A 14,845-nucleotide genomic window follows, 5' to 3' on the forward strand; every position below is an offset into this window, starting at 1 on the left:
GTTAAGGGCTTCTAAGCCCTCAACATCATCAACAGCAGAGTTTTCCTGATGGAAGCAGTTTGTTCGTACCAGTTGTGTCCATAAATCGCATCAGCAACGGCCAAACTCTAAAACCACAAACATTAATTTTGTTGGCGTACCAAGAGAAGGCGAAAATTTGCAGCACCATGAGTCCCAGATAAGTGACTAAGAAAATTATCATATTCTCATATATATTATTCTCTTACTAATGAGCTTCAAAAAATATTTTGGTTCATATTCAAATTTGTGTAATCTGGGTTGCATATGGTACACCGGTGAAGCTGATCAACGTTGTATACATGACAATTGACAGTTTTGAATGTGCAGAGTGAAAATAAACTCGAATGACTTAACAAATTGATGGTAAATAAACAACTAAACGAAACTAAAATGAAACTGGAAGACTTGTCAATCTCCGACATGAACCAGGAAATCAGGTCCGACGTCCTCAAGCTAATGGACGAGAAAATCGAAATCGAGAGACGTATACGTGAACAGACCGAAATCCTGCAGCAAAACGGAATTGGCATGACCGAGCCGTTGGTCGACGACGAAGGGTATCCGATAAGCAGCGTCGACGTCTATCAGGTACGACATGCCAGACAAAGGTTGATCTGTCTGCAGAACGATCACAAGGACATAATGAGACGCATCGAAAACGGACTGATCGGGTACTATTCGACCAGCAACACCAGAAGTGACACCCCGACGGCTCCCCAGGTCGGAGCTGCCGAGCCCGAACGCACGACACCCTTTGCCAAAGTCACACTTGTCAGTGACAGGTCACCAGCTGAGCTCGCTGGCTTTGAAGTTGGGGATGAGGTTGTTAAGTTTGGCTCAGTTAATTCGGACAACTTCAGGGACATAACTGATATTGCCACGGTTGTTCAGCACTCTGAAGGAGTGGAGATTGATGTTAGGTTGAAGCGGGGTGGCCGCTTTGTCAATCTTGTGTTGGTTCCCAAGAGGTGGGCTGGAAGAGGAATGCTTGGATGCAGCATTTCAGCTTTGTAGACAGTTATTATGTATTATAATTACTTTTCTGTATATCTAAATTTGTAGTCTGTACATTTTTTAAGCTTATTTTTTTACCAAAAACAGTAATGTAAATGTTGAACACTTATAATTAATAAAAGATTTCAAATCTGATTTTGTATTCACTCCTTCCTAATTCTCCAGATGAATAAAAAATGCAATTATTTTATTTAAAATGTTATTTAACAATTAAATTTAAAAGTAACAGTACACAACAAAATTATATTATTATTTATCAGTAATTAATGATGCTAGTTCTGCAGGAGAGATATTCAAAATATCCTTTGGGTTTTCATATTGGCTTTCGGGATTATGCACGCTTTCATACAGCTGCGTATAAATCGCCAACAAGACTTCAAACGACCTCTTTTGCACAGCCTTTTTATGCTTCGACGAAGACAACATATTTATTTGGGGCAGAAGTGCCGAATCTGGATTTCCAATCAAATAATTAAGCCTGGCCTAAAATCATAAGTAATAGAACAGTGAACTTCGTCTATAAAATATGTAACTAACAAGGATTTTCTTCAAGTTGCTGGGCTCCATCCCAGGTATGAAGGACAGAGGCCCCTGACTGTGATCTTGCAGGATGGTATAGATAGGTCCCAGACTCAAATTAGCCACCAATGAGCTGGCCTGTTCCGACGTCAAGGTGTCGATCTGGGCGTCGGACTGCGCCTGCAACCTCTCCAGCCTCTCGTCCATGAACTCGTACAGCTCCAGACACGTGTACATAGCGTACATGCAGTTCAGCATGTACACAGCCATGTCGGTGGTGGGCAGACGCGACGCCTGCTCGTTGACCGCCCTCAGAATCGGCTCCATGATGCAGTTGGCGATCTTAATCATGTCCACCTCGCGGCCCTCGCTCATACTAGCCGTCGAGAGCATGTCGCGCATGATCGACAGCAGGTGCGTTATCGCGGGGGTGGGGCTTAGGTCGCGGGGCGGGGCCTCCACCTTGATCAGCATCGAGTTCACCTGTTGCTGAAGCGAGGTCAGAAACACCGTTTCGCTTTGCTTCTGCAGCTGATCGAGGGTTTCTTCCAAAATACCTCCTTTCACTATCTATAAATAATTAAGAAATAAATATTTATTATTATAATTACATATATATTAACTATAATTATAATTGATAGTTAATTTATTTATTTCAGGAATGTTTAATGGATACAAAAAAAATTGATATATCTAATAATAATTGTTTTGTGTATATAACATAGATAAAATTATGAATTTAATAATAGATCCTATTTAAAATCAATAAAAATTTATCTGATTGTTGTTTAGTGATCTCTAAGACAACTTAACAATTTCACTTATTTGTTATTTTATGTGACAATTGCAACATCAATTTTTGTTTAATGTATACAAATTACACATTATTGGGCGATAGAAATTTTCTAAATTGAAAGAGTGTACATGAAAAACACGTATTTTACTACAAAGAAACTGTGAGTATTCTCATTTATAATTTAATCACATTTATAACATAGATATTTATCATTTTCTCTGTAGTGACACACTAAATGTCATTAAAATTAATCAGTTTTAAGCTGGTAAATTTTTAGATTAATTTTAATATTTAGAACAATTTTTATTAACAAATTATTTATTTGAAAATGAAGTATACTCACCCGAAATATACATTTCTTATAATATCTCAACAAATTAGTAACAGCATACAAAATTGAAGCTTGTGTTGGAACATTTAATATTTTTTCTATCCTACTCCTTAAGGGCTGACAAACACCTTCACAAATATTCACCAAAGTTGTTGCCAATTTATCTACCAAACCTAAAATTTTTAACTAATTAGTATCAGAAAAAATGAGGATTTTATTTGTTTACCTGCGGTGTCACATTCTCTGACCAACAAGCACAGATTCTGTTTTTCAACTGGAATAGCCTTGCTGAGCCAAACTAACATATCAGTGACGTAAATTTGTGGGTCATGAGCTCTAAGTTCAATTGGAGCTGGATTTCCTGAAGGGCCACCTTTAGTCAATGCATTTATGAATTCTGACACCAAAATACTCCTTCTTGCCACACAATACTCGTCCAAGACGTAACTAAAGAGTTATTTTAAATGGTATATTAATAAGTGATATTTAAAAACACTTACTTTAGGAGCAGTGGCCTGTTTTGGAGCCTGTTCATTGCCTTAGCAATTGTGTCAGTCAGGTCAGGATTGTCGACATTCCTGCTGTGATTTAATGTCCACCTGTAGAGCCTCTCAAGTGCCCCTTCTTGATGCAATGTCATCTGCTCCATTATGTCAACAGCTAAGGTTTGCATCCCACTTTGCATCAACAGTTTACAGTTATTGTGGATGTTTTGTACGTGATCTAAGCTGGTATAAATGTCGTTGGTCAAAACCATGTCCCTTTTATTTTTGTTGCCATGCAAAGCAATTATGTCCTCAGGGCTCAGCTGGTACTTCTCCAAAAACATAGAGGATAGATTTTCTTGCATCACATTTTTATCTCGCTCCTCTTGGAGTACTTTAGTTTGTTGAAGCAGCTGCTTAGTTTGTAACTTGGTGTTTTGCAAACGGGACGTCATGTCTTGAATCGCACTGTTCATTGACGAAATCTCATTATATAAACAGTCAAACGAAGTCTTCACTTCATGGAATGAATTCAGGACGCTTTTGTTGATTTCCAGGCTGCGTTTTTCTACCTGGCTGCGCAAATTACGACGGGCCTGTATCGTGTTCTCTTTGTAGAACGTCGACAGTTGTTTTAGGGCTTCCAATGTGTCCTAAAATTATTTTTGTGTTAGGGTTAATTTTTATTTGTTGAGATTTAACCTGGTCATTTTGGAAACGCATTTCCAAGATTTTGTTCAGGCGTTTCGACAATACGTGGTCTTTTTGCGGTGACTCTGGCATTTTAAATTGTTTTATTTACAAAACAGCCACATACAAAATTTTGACGTTTAAACGTCACATCACTGAAGAGGTTATAATAGATAATCAAACGAATTTTAGCACAAAGTGGCGGCCTCATCAAGATTCTTAAATAATATTAACAATATATCTAGGAATAATTATATTATAATACGTAATATAGTTTAGGTATTTTAAAATCTGATATTTTTGTTTATTTAAAGTATAATTTGTAAACAAATATTAGTGAAGTAGTAAAACTGGCAACACTGGAATCAACAAACTTTTCTGACCTAGTGGGTCAATTTAAAATAACATCACGTGCATAAACAACCATAAGTGTGGCATTATTGTTATAAACTGTTTAATAAACATGCCGCAAGGACTTTATACGCAGTAAGTAAATTATAAACGTGGCAACATACTGAGAAAATTTTGACAATGTCAAAGGAAACTGTCGTTCAGTTATGGGTATGTTTGTTTGAAGTGTGCAAATTCAACGTTGATGTTTTCCAGATAAAAACCTGTACCACGTAACAAACAAAATGGATCACACGGTCGAACTGTGGAACAGTGATCTGAACATACCGACGACATTGCGTCAACCCAACGCGATATCGAACAATGCCGGCAACACCAGAAAGAACCAATTGTCGGCGAACGCCAAGGAGTTCGTGCCGAGGAATTATAACGCACCGCCTGCCGTACAGTCGGCCCCGCTGGTTGTCCAGTCCGTCCAGAACAGGCTGAAGGTGCACAAACAGAAGCCTGAGCCGGAGCCACCTTGTTCATCAGCTGAGATGGACATGCAGCGATTGCAGCAGATCGTCAACACGTTGACGGGCGATCCGGGGCAGTTCGATGACTTGCTCCAGATATTCATGGAGACCCTTCAACCGTACTTGAATGACCTAATGATATTGCACGACTGTGCCAGGTTGCTTTTCAATCAGGTAAGTGTTTCTCAGGTTCTCAATAACTTAATTTAACACAACATTAAATGAATCATGCAAATCAATTAGATATTATACATCCTGGAATGTTTAAGTAATTGCTCAGACTAGAATGCACCAGTTTCATGTGACTTTTTAGGCAGTTAACTATCCAAACTTCCGTTACTCGGGCGCACGTCTGTGCTCCTTTGTCCAAGAGTACTGCCCTGAATTCAGAGCGGGGCTCCACCTGCTCTGCACCAAAGAACTGGAGGACAATCCGAACAAGCAGAACGTGCTGCTGTTCATCGCCGAAATCTACACCCAGCTCCAGGACCAAAGCATTTACGGTACCTTGCTGGTGGAGTCCTTCCGCAAGCTATTAAAGGGACAGGATAATGTTAAGTGTATCTGTCAGGCGTTGAAGCTGACTGGGTACTCCTTGGAGAAAGACAATAAGGCTGCGGTCGACGAGTTGTTCGTAGAGCTAGAAAGCATTAAGGCGACACTGAGTGGCTCGGCACTGTCACTGCTTGAGGCGGTCATCAATTTGAGACAGAACAATTGGGGCCACATCCCCCAAACCGACACCAGCACCACTAGGTACAACAGTTGTTTCACTAACACCCTTAATTTCTAACACCTTGATTTGTTACAGCGGTTCCGAGGATGATTTGGATGCGTATTATTCGGAACCACAGAACGCAGTCTTCTATGATGCCAATGGGGAACAATATTCTTCAGAAGAAAGCGAGTTTTTGGCCGCCCATATGAATTCAAACGAAGAATTTATATTGTAAGTCGACGTATTTATGTCTTTCATATATGTTGTTGATTAATTTTTTTGCAGCGATGATGGGGAGGATCCGGACGAGTTGTGCGACCCAGAACCGGAAATGACGGAAGAAATTCAAGCTGCTTTCAAAGAATTTGTCAAATTGAGTAAACGTTAGTCTTAAAAGTCACTGTTATCTTTTTGTATATACTGTAAATTCATATTTTTTTCTAGTTTTTCATGTTAAATTATTGACTATATTACGTAAGTTTTTAATAAAGGCTTAGACTTTTTGGTCACTCGTTTTATGTAATAGATTAATGTGAATGAATATATATATATGTTATATATATTCAATTGATAAGATTTCTGTATTGAATTAAGTAGTTATGCATTGAATTCTTTACTTGCTGGACTTATTTTTTATATGTGTCTGATAGTTATTTTATATTAAATTTTATTATAGACTGTTTGGGTTATTTATTCCCACCTTTCCAAGCCTTAATTGTAGAATAAAACAAAATTTAAGTTTTTACGAAACTTTTATCTAAATATAAAATACATTCTACTGAAGTTGAAAAGATTAAAAAGGTTCAATTCCTGTAAAAATAATAAAATCAATAAAATTTCTGAATTAAAAGACTTAAAGGAAAACCAACAATCCTTGTCAACATGGGATATTTACAACAATTTTGGTTAGCTTTCTTGCAATGTGCAGTAATTCTAGGTGTACTCCATTTCCTCCACTTCAGTTTGGACTGGAACTGCAGCGTAGACTTTCCGCAGTTTATCGTAGTGTTTCTGATCCTAAAACAAATCATTAATGGTGTAACTGAGATACAACAACAGTGGTAGAGTAATTACTTTTTCAGACACAGAGGGTCGAATCTTGGCTACCGCCTTTTTGAAGTGCTCAGTCCCAACCATCAAGGGCTGCTGCGAATCTCCGTGCAACATAAACTCCTTAAGCGCCTCCACACCAGCCTCCCTGACCAAAGCTGCCAGATCCGCCCCGGTGTATCCTTGGCAAGTCTCCGAAACCGCCGTCAAATCAACGTCCGGCGCCAATTGCGGCCTCGTGCCCTCCTTGGTGATGGCCCTCAAGATGTCCACACGATCAGACCCGGTCGGCAGACCCACGAAGATGATTTTGTCCAGACGTCCAGGACGTAGTACCGCCGGATCTATGATGTCCGGCCGGTTACTGGCCGCCAGCAGGAAGACCCCACGTCGGCCTTCGACGCCGTCCATTTCCGTCAACATTTGGTTCACCACCCGCATCGTGGCTCCGCCCTTTAAACCAACAATTTGTTGTAACATTAAACTAACACGCCAACAACAAAGGAGTTACCTCTCTGGAGTCGGACCTCTTTGGACATAAGGCATCTAATTCGTCGAAGAAAATGACGCAGGGCGCCGAGTTCCTTGCCCGCTCGAAACACACACGTACTGCCCTTTCGCTCTCACCCACATACTAGAAAAAACATTCACTGGTTTAAGAATATTGTCAATTTAAGCCAATTTAATATCTAATTTATTAATATTAATATATATATATAATTTGGCAGTAAACTAGAGTCATTACCATATTTAACAGTTCAGGTCCTTTAACCGAAATGAAGTTGATTCCGGCTTCATTGGCTATGGCCTTGGCCAAGAGGGTTTTACCGCAGCCAGGCGGCCCGCAGAGCAAAACGCCAGTGGGCACGCTAACGCCCAACGCCTCAAATTGTTCCGCATGCCGAACTGGACCCTAGAAACATTAAAGTATTAAAATGAATGTGTAAGATTGTGGTGGAGATAATGTACCAGTATGGCCATTTGAAGCTCCTCCCTCACGTCGTTCAACGACCCGACGTCGGCCCAGGTCGTGTCCGGCACGGTGGCGAAGCCCTCTCGCTTCGCCGACGGCTGCACGCACTTCAGCGCCTTGCCGAAGTCCTCCATTGTAATGTAGAGGTTGTGCAGCTGTGCCGGGCTCAGCGACCGCTTGTCATGTAGCCACGAGATTAGTTCCTCCAACGGTGACAAGTCCTTAAAAAACAATAAGATAATTTTAGTCAACAGTGTTTGTTATCTAAACTACCCTTTGTGGAGGCTTCTCAACTAATTTAAGTGAGTGAAACGACCATTATGGCAACTGCGACCAGTAACAGCATGCCAATTACACAATAGTAAAGATTACAAACCTTCACCACGGTGTCGACGGGCATCGGCTCCTGCTGATTGTCCCCGACGTCGATTACCGAGGACCTGTCGTCCTTGTCGTCGACCACGTTGACTGTTGTCGAAGTCGACGGCGATGGCACCTTTTTGCCACCGTCTTCGGCTTCGCTGACCACCACCACGCATTCATCCTTAGACGTCTCGTCGTCCACCACGACCTGCAGCTCTGCGTCGCTTTTGCTACTGTCGTTAGAGACGCCACCGTCTTTGCCCTCGGCCGAGTCGTTATCCTCGCCCACTTTGTTGACAGTCAGATCATTGGTCACTTCTGTGGGGACGGGGGTCGGCTCCGCCGACTGTTGAGCCTCTAACAACTTGCGCGTCTCCCGGATTTCATTGAAAACCCTGTTGTAAAACTTCATTAGTAACTGCCCACCTAATATGGTGCAAAATAAGTCACCTGTTCACAGCCGACATGGCGGCCTCTCGGGTCAACGACAACAAGTCGGCGCCCACATAGCCCGGAGTGTATTTGGCGATGGCCTCCATGTCGAAGTTTTCGGCCAGCTTCAAGCCCCTAGTGAGTACCTTCAGTATCTGCGCCCTGGACGCCACGTCCGGAATACCCAGGCAGATTTCACGGTCGAAACGTCCTGCACGTCGCAGGGCTGGATCTATTGAGTCAGGCCGGTTCGTGGCCCCAACCACCAGCACCCTGTCGCCCAATTCGTTTTGTCCCAAATCTAAATGAAAGTTCAAATTAATTTACAAATAAATTGACTAAAGGAACGTTAAAAGGCACCATCTAGACAAGTCAACAACTGGGCGACTATTCTGCGTTCCATCTCCTTCTGGGCGTTCTGTCGGTTTTGTGTGATGGCGTCGATTTCGTCTATGAACAGAATGCAGGGCGACGACGCCATAGCTTTATCAAACAGTTCCCTGATCCTCTCCTCACTTTCGCCGGAAACTCCGGCCACCAGTTCCGGGGCAGCCACTTTCAGCAGCGGAATATTCAGCTCCTGAAACGTTAAACCATAATTAACTACAAAGTAAATTAGTACAGACGTTAAGCTTACTTTAATTACTAGCTTGCCACATCTACGTTTATTACAATTATTAGTTAAGTTGATTAATGATGTCAAATTTTACTCACCCCGGCGATGGCGTTGGCCAAAAGAGTCTTACCGGTGCCCGGGGGGCCGTGCAACAGAAATCCCCTGGGGGGCGAGATCCCAATGTTTTTGTACAATTCGGGGTGTTTCATGTGAAGCAACAGCTTACACACGTCCTCCAACACTCTGTTCATGCCTCCCACGTCTTTAAAAGTGATCGAGGACTTCTCCAGCGTGGACACACCTTTTTTCTTTTTAGCATTTGGTATGTTGTTTGTCTGTGCTTGATTATTAGAGCTGAAATCCAACGGGTTAATGAAGGGGCAACTAATAGAGTGGAAACATACTTGAGACTGGAATTTTCGAACTTCCTCTTCCTGGTGGCCATCTCGTACGGGTTGACGGCAATTTCCAGGGGTTCAGGGTCCGCCACACGCTTGCCAGCGGGAAAACAGGGCATGTGCGAGGTGGAGGCGCCGTTGGGCGGTCTCGTGCTGTTCATGTCCTTCGTCTTCTCCGAATCGTCGTCGCTGCTGATGTCGACGATCAGCTCGCTGTCCTCGATCTCCTTACCTCTGGACGTCTGAGGGCGATTGCCGCTGCGGTTGTACAGGTTCATCAGCTGTGAGTTCATCGTGTTGTTCTGTGGCAAGAGACACAGTTATTGATAGTGGAGTTAATGTGGTGGACGATGTGTTTTTAAACAAAAAACGACTTGTCCCAGCCCAAATCGGACAGTTAACACATTTTTCATGCCTCAGTGTCTTTGTACGCTTTGCAAATATAAATATGTTAAATAATTTCTCAAACTGTACAATTTGTCGGGGGTTTTGGGGGTGTAAAAGCATTTACCTTATGACTGTGCATTTGATTTTGTCTGTTAATGGGATGAGCTTCAAGTTCATGTAAGTGATGCAACTGGGAATAGAAATCTCTGGACGCCCCATGGGATTGTTTCTTTGACAATCGATTTAGTGGGTTCATATACTACAAAATCGATTTGGCTTAGACTTTTAATAACTTTAATAATAATCTAAAATCGTTGGGGAAAAATTAAAAATTGTGAACTAAATAATAATAATTGTTATAGTTCTTTTCCCGCAGAACCTCCAGTTTCCGTCACAACTAACACATAATTCTTGGGTTAACGACACTGACACAATAATTTAGGTGCATTCTTACATATCGATGGTCCTCTGGTAGATCCTCCTCTTCGTCGTCGTCGTCGTCGTCTTCGGTGCTGCCGTTGTCGTCGTTCCCGTAGTTGTTGAGCACCACCGAATAAGCCTTCTTGACTGCAGCCCTGAAAGCACTTCGCTTCCTTTTGGCATACTCCCTGTACTGGGACTGAAGCTCATCCGCCATCGCATTAATGTCCACGTAGTTCTTGTCCAAATTCGACTCCAGGTACTAAAAACCAACGTTCAACACAAATTCACCGCCGTTTGTTGTTTTTACCTTCTGTACGCGTGGAAGGATCGAGGGATCGGACATGTACGGTGTCCTCTGCATTTTCAACCGTTTCCTCTGTATGCTGCGTCTGTTTTGTATGCTCTCTGTTAACGGTATTATCTCCAGTTCGTCCCTACGGTGGATCTTTCCCATTAGAGGAATAAAAACACTAAACGCCGCTGGATTCCATCGAAATTAGACCGCTCAAAACTTTGCGCTTTTTGACAGACGTACAACGCTTTGGTTGCAAGTGCCACCTAGGTGTTAATCACCCAACTTTCTGTATCCAAAACGATTTTGCAGTGCTGGTTTTCGTTTACTACGTTCGGCACATGTCGGTTTCCGAATCGAAAGGTGCATTATTGCATTATTAGAATGATGTTTGGGATAGGGGTGACTCAGTGGCGACTCGTAAGGTTTGAGTTTTGTGGGGCAGTATATGTAGAACAAAAAAAAAAACAATATTTTATTTTTATTTACGCATAATTAATATCATTTAATTCAAATGCACATTTTAAGGTGCCTTTGGAGACTTTACGTACAAAATGTTCATATTCAGAAATATATTTATTAATATTAACGTTAAATCAATAAAATCATTTTCATAGGTGAGGCACTGGATGCGACTCCATGACAGTCTCGTTTCGATTCGGAAGCCGACACTTGCCGAACGTAGTAAACGAAAACTAGCACTCCAAAATCTTAATGACCCCAGGAAGTCCTGTATTAAGAGTGGGGTAAAAACAAATCTGTATGTATGTTTTCCAGTTCAACCACAAGTAGCGCTGCAACTGTGAATATTTTATTTTGACAGTTGTCAAAAATAAATAAGGTTAGGTATTAGGTAACAATTAAATAATGGCTTCGATTTTAAGACAATTTGCCAAAACTATAATACCCACGGCCCGCAACGCAGGTACTAAACGACTTTAACACGTCCTTCAGTTGGAAAATTATCCATTGTTAATTACAGCGAGCCTGACCGCAGTCCGATGCAAGACCACCGAAGCTGTGGATGTACCAAAAGAAACCAGACGTAACAACCACACCATTTAATAAACGCACGTTTAATAACTCGAGTTAATTTTAGCCACCGTCAGGAAATTCGATGCTGTAGCAAGAACCCAACTGAAGGATTTCGGTAAATACTGCGCAGAATGTTTACCCAAATACATACAGAAAGTTCAAATCACTGCGGGCGACGAACTCGAGCTGCTGATCCACCCCGAAGGTATTCTACCCGTGCTTCAATTCCTGAAGGACCACCACAACGCGCAGTTCTCCAATTTGGTTGACATCGCTGGTGTTGATGTGCCTAGTCGTGAATACAGATTTGAAGTAAGTTGTCCATGTTGCTAACTACTTACAAGGTTTAAATAAATTTCCTAGGTGGTGTACAACATCCTGTCCCTAAGATTCAACTCACGCATCAGAGTGAAAACTTACACCGACGAATTGACACCCATCGAGTCCTGCAATGATATATACAAGGCCGCCAACTGGTACGAACGTGAAATTTGGGACATGTACGGCGTGTTCTTCGCCAACCATCCCGACCTGAGGAGGATCCTCACTGACTACGGCTTCGAAGGACATCCGTTCAGAAAGGACTTCCCCCTCAGTGGATATGTTGAAGTAAATACCAAACTATAACACTTAGTTTTGGCTAATGACTAATTTTTTAGGTGAGGTACGATGATGAAAAGAAGAGGGTTGTGGTGGAACCACTGGAGTTGGCACAGGAATTCAGGAAATTCGAATTGTCAGCACCTTGGGAACAGTTCCCCAACTTCAGGAATGCTCCACCTGCAGCTGAAGAAGTTGACGTTGAAAAGAAAGCTTAATAGTTAATTTAATTCCATGTAAAAGATTGTAATTATTGTTTAATATAAATAAAAGTTAAAACTGATTTTTGTTTTATTATGTATTATTTAATTTAACTAAAATAATACTGATACTACAAATATATAAAAGATTAAAATAATAGTTCTATATGCATTTTAAATAAGTAAATATAAGTATTAAAAAGCTTATCATTTATATCTCAAAGATAAAACAATTTATTTGCTATCCTTAATTTTAATTAAACCTTATCAAATTGATCTCATTTAGACATAAATAGTTTATTAGTCAATACTAGACAGAAGTAAAATGTCTATCCTCAAGTTTTTTTTGTTCCTATTTTTCTCAAGTGTTTTAACAGTAAGTGATGTATTTAAAAAAAAAGTAAACGTCCATATATTACAATTATTTCATTAATTTTTGAGTAACCAACAGACAAATATTTAAAAAACTTTGGTGAAATTAAAAATTCGTGAATGAAGACAATTTCTTTCCAGCATTGTGAAATTCCCTCGCCGAAGTTGGAACGGTACGTTCCCATTCTGAGCCCGAAATTCAGGATAATAGGGGGAGACGAAGCTGCACCTCATTCCTTTCCATTCATCGCGGGATTAGTCATAAATGGAAACTCATTTTGTGCTGGAACTCTTATATCTCCTAATTATGTCCTTACTGCCGCTCAATGTGCTTCTCTGTAAGGCCCTATTATTATTTAATTTGATATATTAAAGGAACATTTTGAGGTTTCGTCAATTAAATAATAAATTATTCGGGAAAAATGCCTTAATTAAACATAAATTTAAACGGTCCCGATGCGAGAACCTCTGAATAATTTCATTGACATCGTTATTGGGCTTTATTGACCAATATCTCGTAAATAGTTAATAGTTAAATGGCAGAGAACCGTAAAAGACCGTTTAATGTTCGTATTAATTGAAGTAGTCGATTTGAAGGCACATAAAACGGCTACATGCAATTACTTGATGTCGGAGTTTAGTTAAGCGCCAGGACGTGTCCAATCACTCCTTTTGATCTTCTCAAAATAACTCGAGTTAATTGATATATACGTTAAGTAACTCTATTTAAAGCAAATTAAACTAAAATATTGTTTTTATAATCAATTAATTAATTAATTAATTAATTTACAGAGGTGAAGACGTGGAGGTGATTTTGGGGGCCCACAACATAACGACCTCCGAAGCCACCCAAGTCCACATTAAGGCAGACAACACGACAATCCATCCGGACTACAACGAAACGTCCTTGCAAAACAACATAGCCCTTCTGCACCTAGTGAGTGCGCCTACCCTCAACTCCAACATTCAGGTGGCCACCTTACCGGCCAGATCTGACGCCGACTCTAGTTACTTTGCTGAAACCGTAGTGGCGGCCGGTTGGGGCTTGTCCCAAGACGGCTCAGATCCCAGTCAGGCCTTGAGGGAGGTCAGTCTGACCATTTTGGATGTTTATACGTGCAGCGACTACTTCGGTGGTACCATGGAGTACGTTACTGAGTCGAATCTTTGCACCTCCGGTTACAGGAACGTGGGCACGTGCAAAGGCGATCAGGGGGGCCCTCTTGTGCACGACGGCACCCAGATTGGGGTCGTGTCCATGGGCAGTGACTTGTGCGAGATGTGTCTGCCCTCGGTTTACACCAACGTTGGCAAGTTTTTGGACTGGATTGGGGACAACTCCGATGTCGTTATAAAAAATTAATATTACTGTTAATTTATTTGTAAAAAATACATTAATATATAATATGTATGTGGCTTTAATCGTTTCGGTGTAAGCGTATGTACTCCTCCGGAGTCGTATTGACTAAACGTTTGTATTCTGCGTCTGTTTCAGTATCAGATAAGGTTATAGTGAATGATTCGTTCGAACTAATGCTCCTTGTGTCTTGCAGATCTTTTAAAAACTCTAAAATAAATAACTGTTAATTAAAAGCAACAGGTTTTAAACATCCTTACCTCTTCCACACTCTAATAGTTGTTTATTCACCTTAACACGTCTAATAAATGTGTCAATCTCCATGATTAAAATGTTGGGTACAATTACAGTAAAGAAAGCAATGAGGAGGACACCAACATAAGGAGGGGTTATTGTTAACTCTATACTTACGACGTGTTGAGTAATGTATGTTATAAACTCTGCCAACCTGTTCATTTTAAATTATCTTCAGTATTGCTTTGAAATGTAACTTTTGTGAAGGGTGGATACTAGTTTCTATGGAAATTTATGGTTTATATCTATGGTAATAACTAAGATAAATAGAGAATACAGGGTGTCTCATAATTTATATGAGAAAATATTAAAATTATTAAGAGTTAATCTGGAATATTAATATAAAAAGCTTAATTTTGAACCACAAATTAAAAAGGAAGTACTTTTGCACCATTATATGGATGTATAACACAATAAATAATATATTACTAATAGTTTAAGGATGATATAAACAATATAAATATACGTATACTTATAGTAGTGATTACTTTATCTAAATTATAGAGTGAATTACTTGAATTATCTACAAATAATTATTAATATTAAAACTTTAATTTTACCGGATTTATAGATAAAATAGTTAACAAGTTTAATCAGTAACACTCACAAA

General features: G+C 40.4%; 7 protein-coding genes across 9 annotated transcripts; 4 read left to right on the forward strand and 3 right to left on the reverse strand.

Annotated features, from left to right (window-relative positions):
* The first annotated feature begins 314 nt into the window (after nucleotides 1-314).
* LOC109604902 (26S proteasome non-ATPase regulatory subunit 9) lies at nucleotides 315-1,170 on the forward strand. Its single transcript, XM_020021456.2, has one exon. It carries the CDS (start codon nucleotides 382-384, stop codon nucleotides 1,033-1,035), a length of 654 nt encoding a protein of 217 aa, XP_019877015.1. The 5' UTR covers nucleotides 315-381; the 3' UTR covers nucleotides 1,036-1,170.
* Nucleotides 1,171-1,205: 35 nt separating this feature from the next.
* LOC109604896 (conserved oligomeric Golgi complex subunit 6) lies at nucleotides 1,206-4,134 on the reverse strand. Its single transcript, XM_020021446.2, has 6 exons — nucleotides 3,869-4,134; nucleotides 3,182-3,819; nucleotides 2,908-3,128; nucleotides 2,694-2,854; nucleotides 1,573-2,124; nucleotides 1,206-1,518 (listed from the first exon to the last, which is right to left on the reverse strand). Exons 1-6 carry the CDS (start codon nucleotides 3,947-3,949, stop codon nucleotides 1,285-1,287), a joined length of 1,887 nt encoding a protein of 628 aa, XP_019877005.1. The 5' UTR covers nucleotides 3,950-4,134; the 3' UTR covers nucleotides 1,206-1,284.
* LOC109604898 (polyadenylate-binding protein-interacting protein 1) lies at nucleotides 2,391-5,948 on the forward strand. Of its 2 annotated transcripts, none has more exons than XM_020021450.2 (5): nucleotides 2,391-2,510; nucleotides 4,463-4,899; nucleotides 5,039-5,481; nucleotides 5,537-5,674; nucleotides 5,729-5,948. In XM_020021450.2, the coding sequence occupies exons 2-5, from the start codon at nucleotides 4,492-4,494 to the stop codon at nucleotides 5,829-5,831; spliced, it is 1,092 nt and encodes a 363-aa protein (XP_019877009.1). In that variant the 5' UTR covers nucleotides 2,391-2,510; nucleotides 4,463-4,491; the 3' UTR covers nucleotides 5,832-5,948. The 2 variants fall into 2 exon arrangements, with proteins under 2 accessions (XP_019877009.1, XP_049819024.1); XM_049963067.1 differs by lacking the exon at nucleotides 2,391-2,510 and adding an exon at nucleotides 4,230-4,342.
* A 228-nt stretch (nucleotides 5,949-6,176) lies between these two features.
* LOC109604892 (nuclear valosin-containing protein-like) lies at nucleotides 6,177-10,624 on the reverse strand. 2 transcript variants are annotated; one of them, XM_020021440.2, is made up of 13 exons: nucleotides 10,393-10,624; nucleotides 10,117-10,344; nucleotides 9,787-9,921; nucleotides 9,282-9,577; nucleotides 8,976-9,231; nucleotides 8,622-8,841; nucleotides 8,280-8,562; nucleotides 7,843-8,224; nucleotides 7,463-7,687; nucleotides 7,239-7,406; nucleotides 7,005-7,127; nucleotides 6,518-6,946; nucleotides 6,177-6,460 (listed from the first exon to the last, which is right to left on the reverse strand). In XM_020021440.2, the coding sequence occupies exons 1-13, from the start codon at nucleotides 10,537-10,539 to the stop codon at nucleotides 6,377-6,379; spliced, it is 2,976 nt and encodes a 991-aa protein (XP_019876999.2). In that variant the 5' UTR covers nucleotides 10,540-10,624; the 3' UTR covers nucleotides 6,177-6,376. The 2 variants fall into 2 exon arrangements, with proteins under 2 accessions (XP_019876999.2, XP_019877000.2); XM_020021441.2 differs by lacking the exon at nucleotides 9,787-9,921.
* Nucleotides 10,625-11,145: 521 nt separating this feature from the next.
* LOC109604894 (NADH dehydrogenase [ubiquinone] iron-sulfur protein 3, mitochondrial) lies at nucleotides 11,146-12,295 on the forward strand. The gene is made up of 5 exons (XM_020021442.2): nucleotides 11,146-11,302; nucleotides 11,360-11,422; nucleotides 11,477-11,724; nucleotides 11,776-12,021; nucleotides 12,072-12,295. Exons 1-5 carry the CDS (start codon nucleotides 11,245-11,247, stop codon nucleotides 12,228-12,230), a joined length of 774 nt encoding a protein of 257 aa, XP_019877001.1. The 5' UTR covers nucleotides 11,146-11,244; the 3' UTR covers nucleotides 12,231-12,295.
* A 226-nt stretch (nucleotides 12,296-12,521) lies between these two features.
* Nucleotides 12,522-13,950, forward strand: LOC109608185 (brachyurin-like). The gene is made up of 3 exons (XM_049962745.1): nucleotides 12,522-12,588; nucleotides 12,726-12,922; nucleotides 13,377-13,950. The coding sequence occupies exons 1-3, from the start codon at nucleotides 12,538-12,540 to the stop codon at nucleotides 13,945-13,947; spliced, it is 819 nt and encodes a 272-aa protein (XP_049818702.1). The 5' UTR covers nucleotides 12,522-12,537; the 3' UTR covers nucleotides 13,948-13,950.
* On the reverse strand, nucleotides 13,944-14,443 carry LOC126264498 (uncharacterized). Its single transcript, XM_049962751.1, has 2 exons — nucleotides 14,202-14,443; nucleotides 13,944-14,151 (listed from the first exon to the last, which is right to left on the reverse strand). The coding sequence occupies exons 1-2, from the start codon at nucleotides 14,395-14,397 to the stop codon at nucleotides 14,003-14,005; spliced, it is 345 nt and encodes a 114-aa protein (XP_049818708.1). The 5' UTR covers nucleotides 14,398-14,443; the 3' UTR covers nucleotides 13,944-14,002.
* Between the last annotated feature and the right edge of the window lie 402 nt (nucleotides 14,444-14,845).

This window comes from Aethina tumida, chromosome 2 (assembly GCF_024364675.1).
Source record: "Aethina tumida isolate Nest 87 chromosome 2, icAetTumi1.1, whole genome shotgun sequence".
In the NCBI taxonomy this organism is placed as follows: Eukaryota; Metazoa; Arthropoda; class Insecta; order Coleoptera; family Nitidulidae; genus Aethina; species Aethina tumida.

Bases quoted from the DNA above. Each gene is read 5' to 3' on its own strand.
- LOC109604896 (XM_020021446.2), bottom strand. From the start codon at position 3,949: ATGCCAGAGTCACCGCAAAAAGACCACGTATTGTCGAAACGCCTGAAC. The intron at 3,820-3,868 runs GTTAAATCTCAA...AAATAATTTTAG, and splicing joins TGCGTTTCCAAAATGACCAG to GACACATTGGAAGCCCTAAA. The intron at 2,125-2,693 runs GTGAGTATACTT...AATTATTTATAG, and splicing joins ATAAGAAATGTATATTTCGG to ATAGTGAAAGGAGGTATTTT.
- LOC109604902 (XM_020021456.2), top strand. From the start codon at position 382: ATGGTAAATAAACAACTAAACGAAACTAAAATGAAACTGGAAGACTTG.
- LOC109604892 (XM_020021440.2), bottom strand. From the start codon at position 10,539: ATGGGAAAGATCCACCGTAGGGACGAACTGGAGATAATACCGTTAACA. The intron at 10,345-10,392 runs GTAAAAACAACA...GTTGGTTTTTAG, and splicing joins TCCTTCCACGCGTACAGAAG to TACCTGGAGTCGAATTTGGA. The intron at 9,578-9,786 runs GTAAATGCTTTT...CTCTTGCCACAG, and splicing joins ATCAAATGCACAGTCATAAG to AACAACACGATGAACTCACA.
- LOC109604898 (XM_020021450.2), top strand. From the start codon at position 4,492: ATGGATCACACGGTCGAACTGTGGAACAGTGATCTGAACATACCGACG. The intron at 4,900-5,038 runs GTAAGTGTTTCT...GTGACTTTTTAG, and splicing joins CCAGGTTGCTTTTCAATCAG to GCAGTTAACTATCCAAACTT. The intron at 5,675-5,728 runs GTAAGTCGACGT...ATTTTTTTGCAG, and splicing joins TCAAACGAAGAATTTATATT to CGATGATGGGGAGGATCCGG.
- LOC126264498 (XM_049962751.1), bottom strand. From the start codon at position 14,397: ATGAACAGGTTGGCAGAGTTTATAACATACATTACTCAACACGTCGTA. The intron at 14,152-14,201 runs GTAAGGATGTTT...TATTTATTTTAG, and splicing joins ACTATTAGAGTGTGGAAGAG to AGTTTTTAAAAGATCTGCAA.
- LOC109608185 (XM_049962745.1), top strand. From the start codon at position 12,538: ATGTCTATCCTCAAGTTTTTTTTGTTCCTATTTTTCTCAAGTGTTTTA. The intron at 12,589-12,725 runs GTAAGTGATGTA...ATTTCTTTCCAG, and splicing joins TTTTCTCAAGTGTTTTAACA to CATTGTGAAATTCCCTCGCC. The intron at 12,923-13,376 runs GTAAGGCCCTAT...ATTAATTTACAG, and splicing joins GCCGCTCAATGTGCTTCTCT to AGGTGAAGACGTGGAGGTGA.
- LOC109604894 (XM_020021442.2), top strand. From the start codon at position 11,245: ATGGCTTCGATTTTAAGACAATTTGCCAAAACTATAATACCCACGGCC. The intron at 11,423-11,476 runs GTAACAACCACA...AGTTAATTTTAG, and splicing joins TGTACCAAAAGAAACCAGAC to CCACCGTCAGGAAATTCGAT. The intron at 11,725-11,775 runs GTAAGTTGTCCA...TAAATTTCCTAG, and splicing joins GTCGTGAATACAGATTTGAA to GTGGTGTACAACATCCTGTC.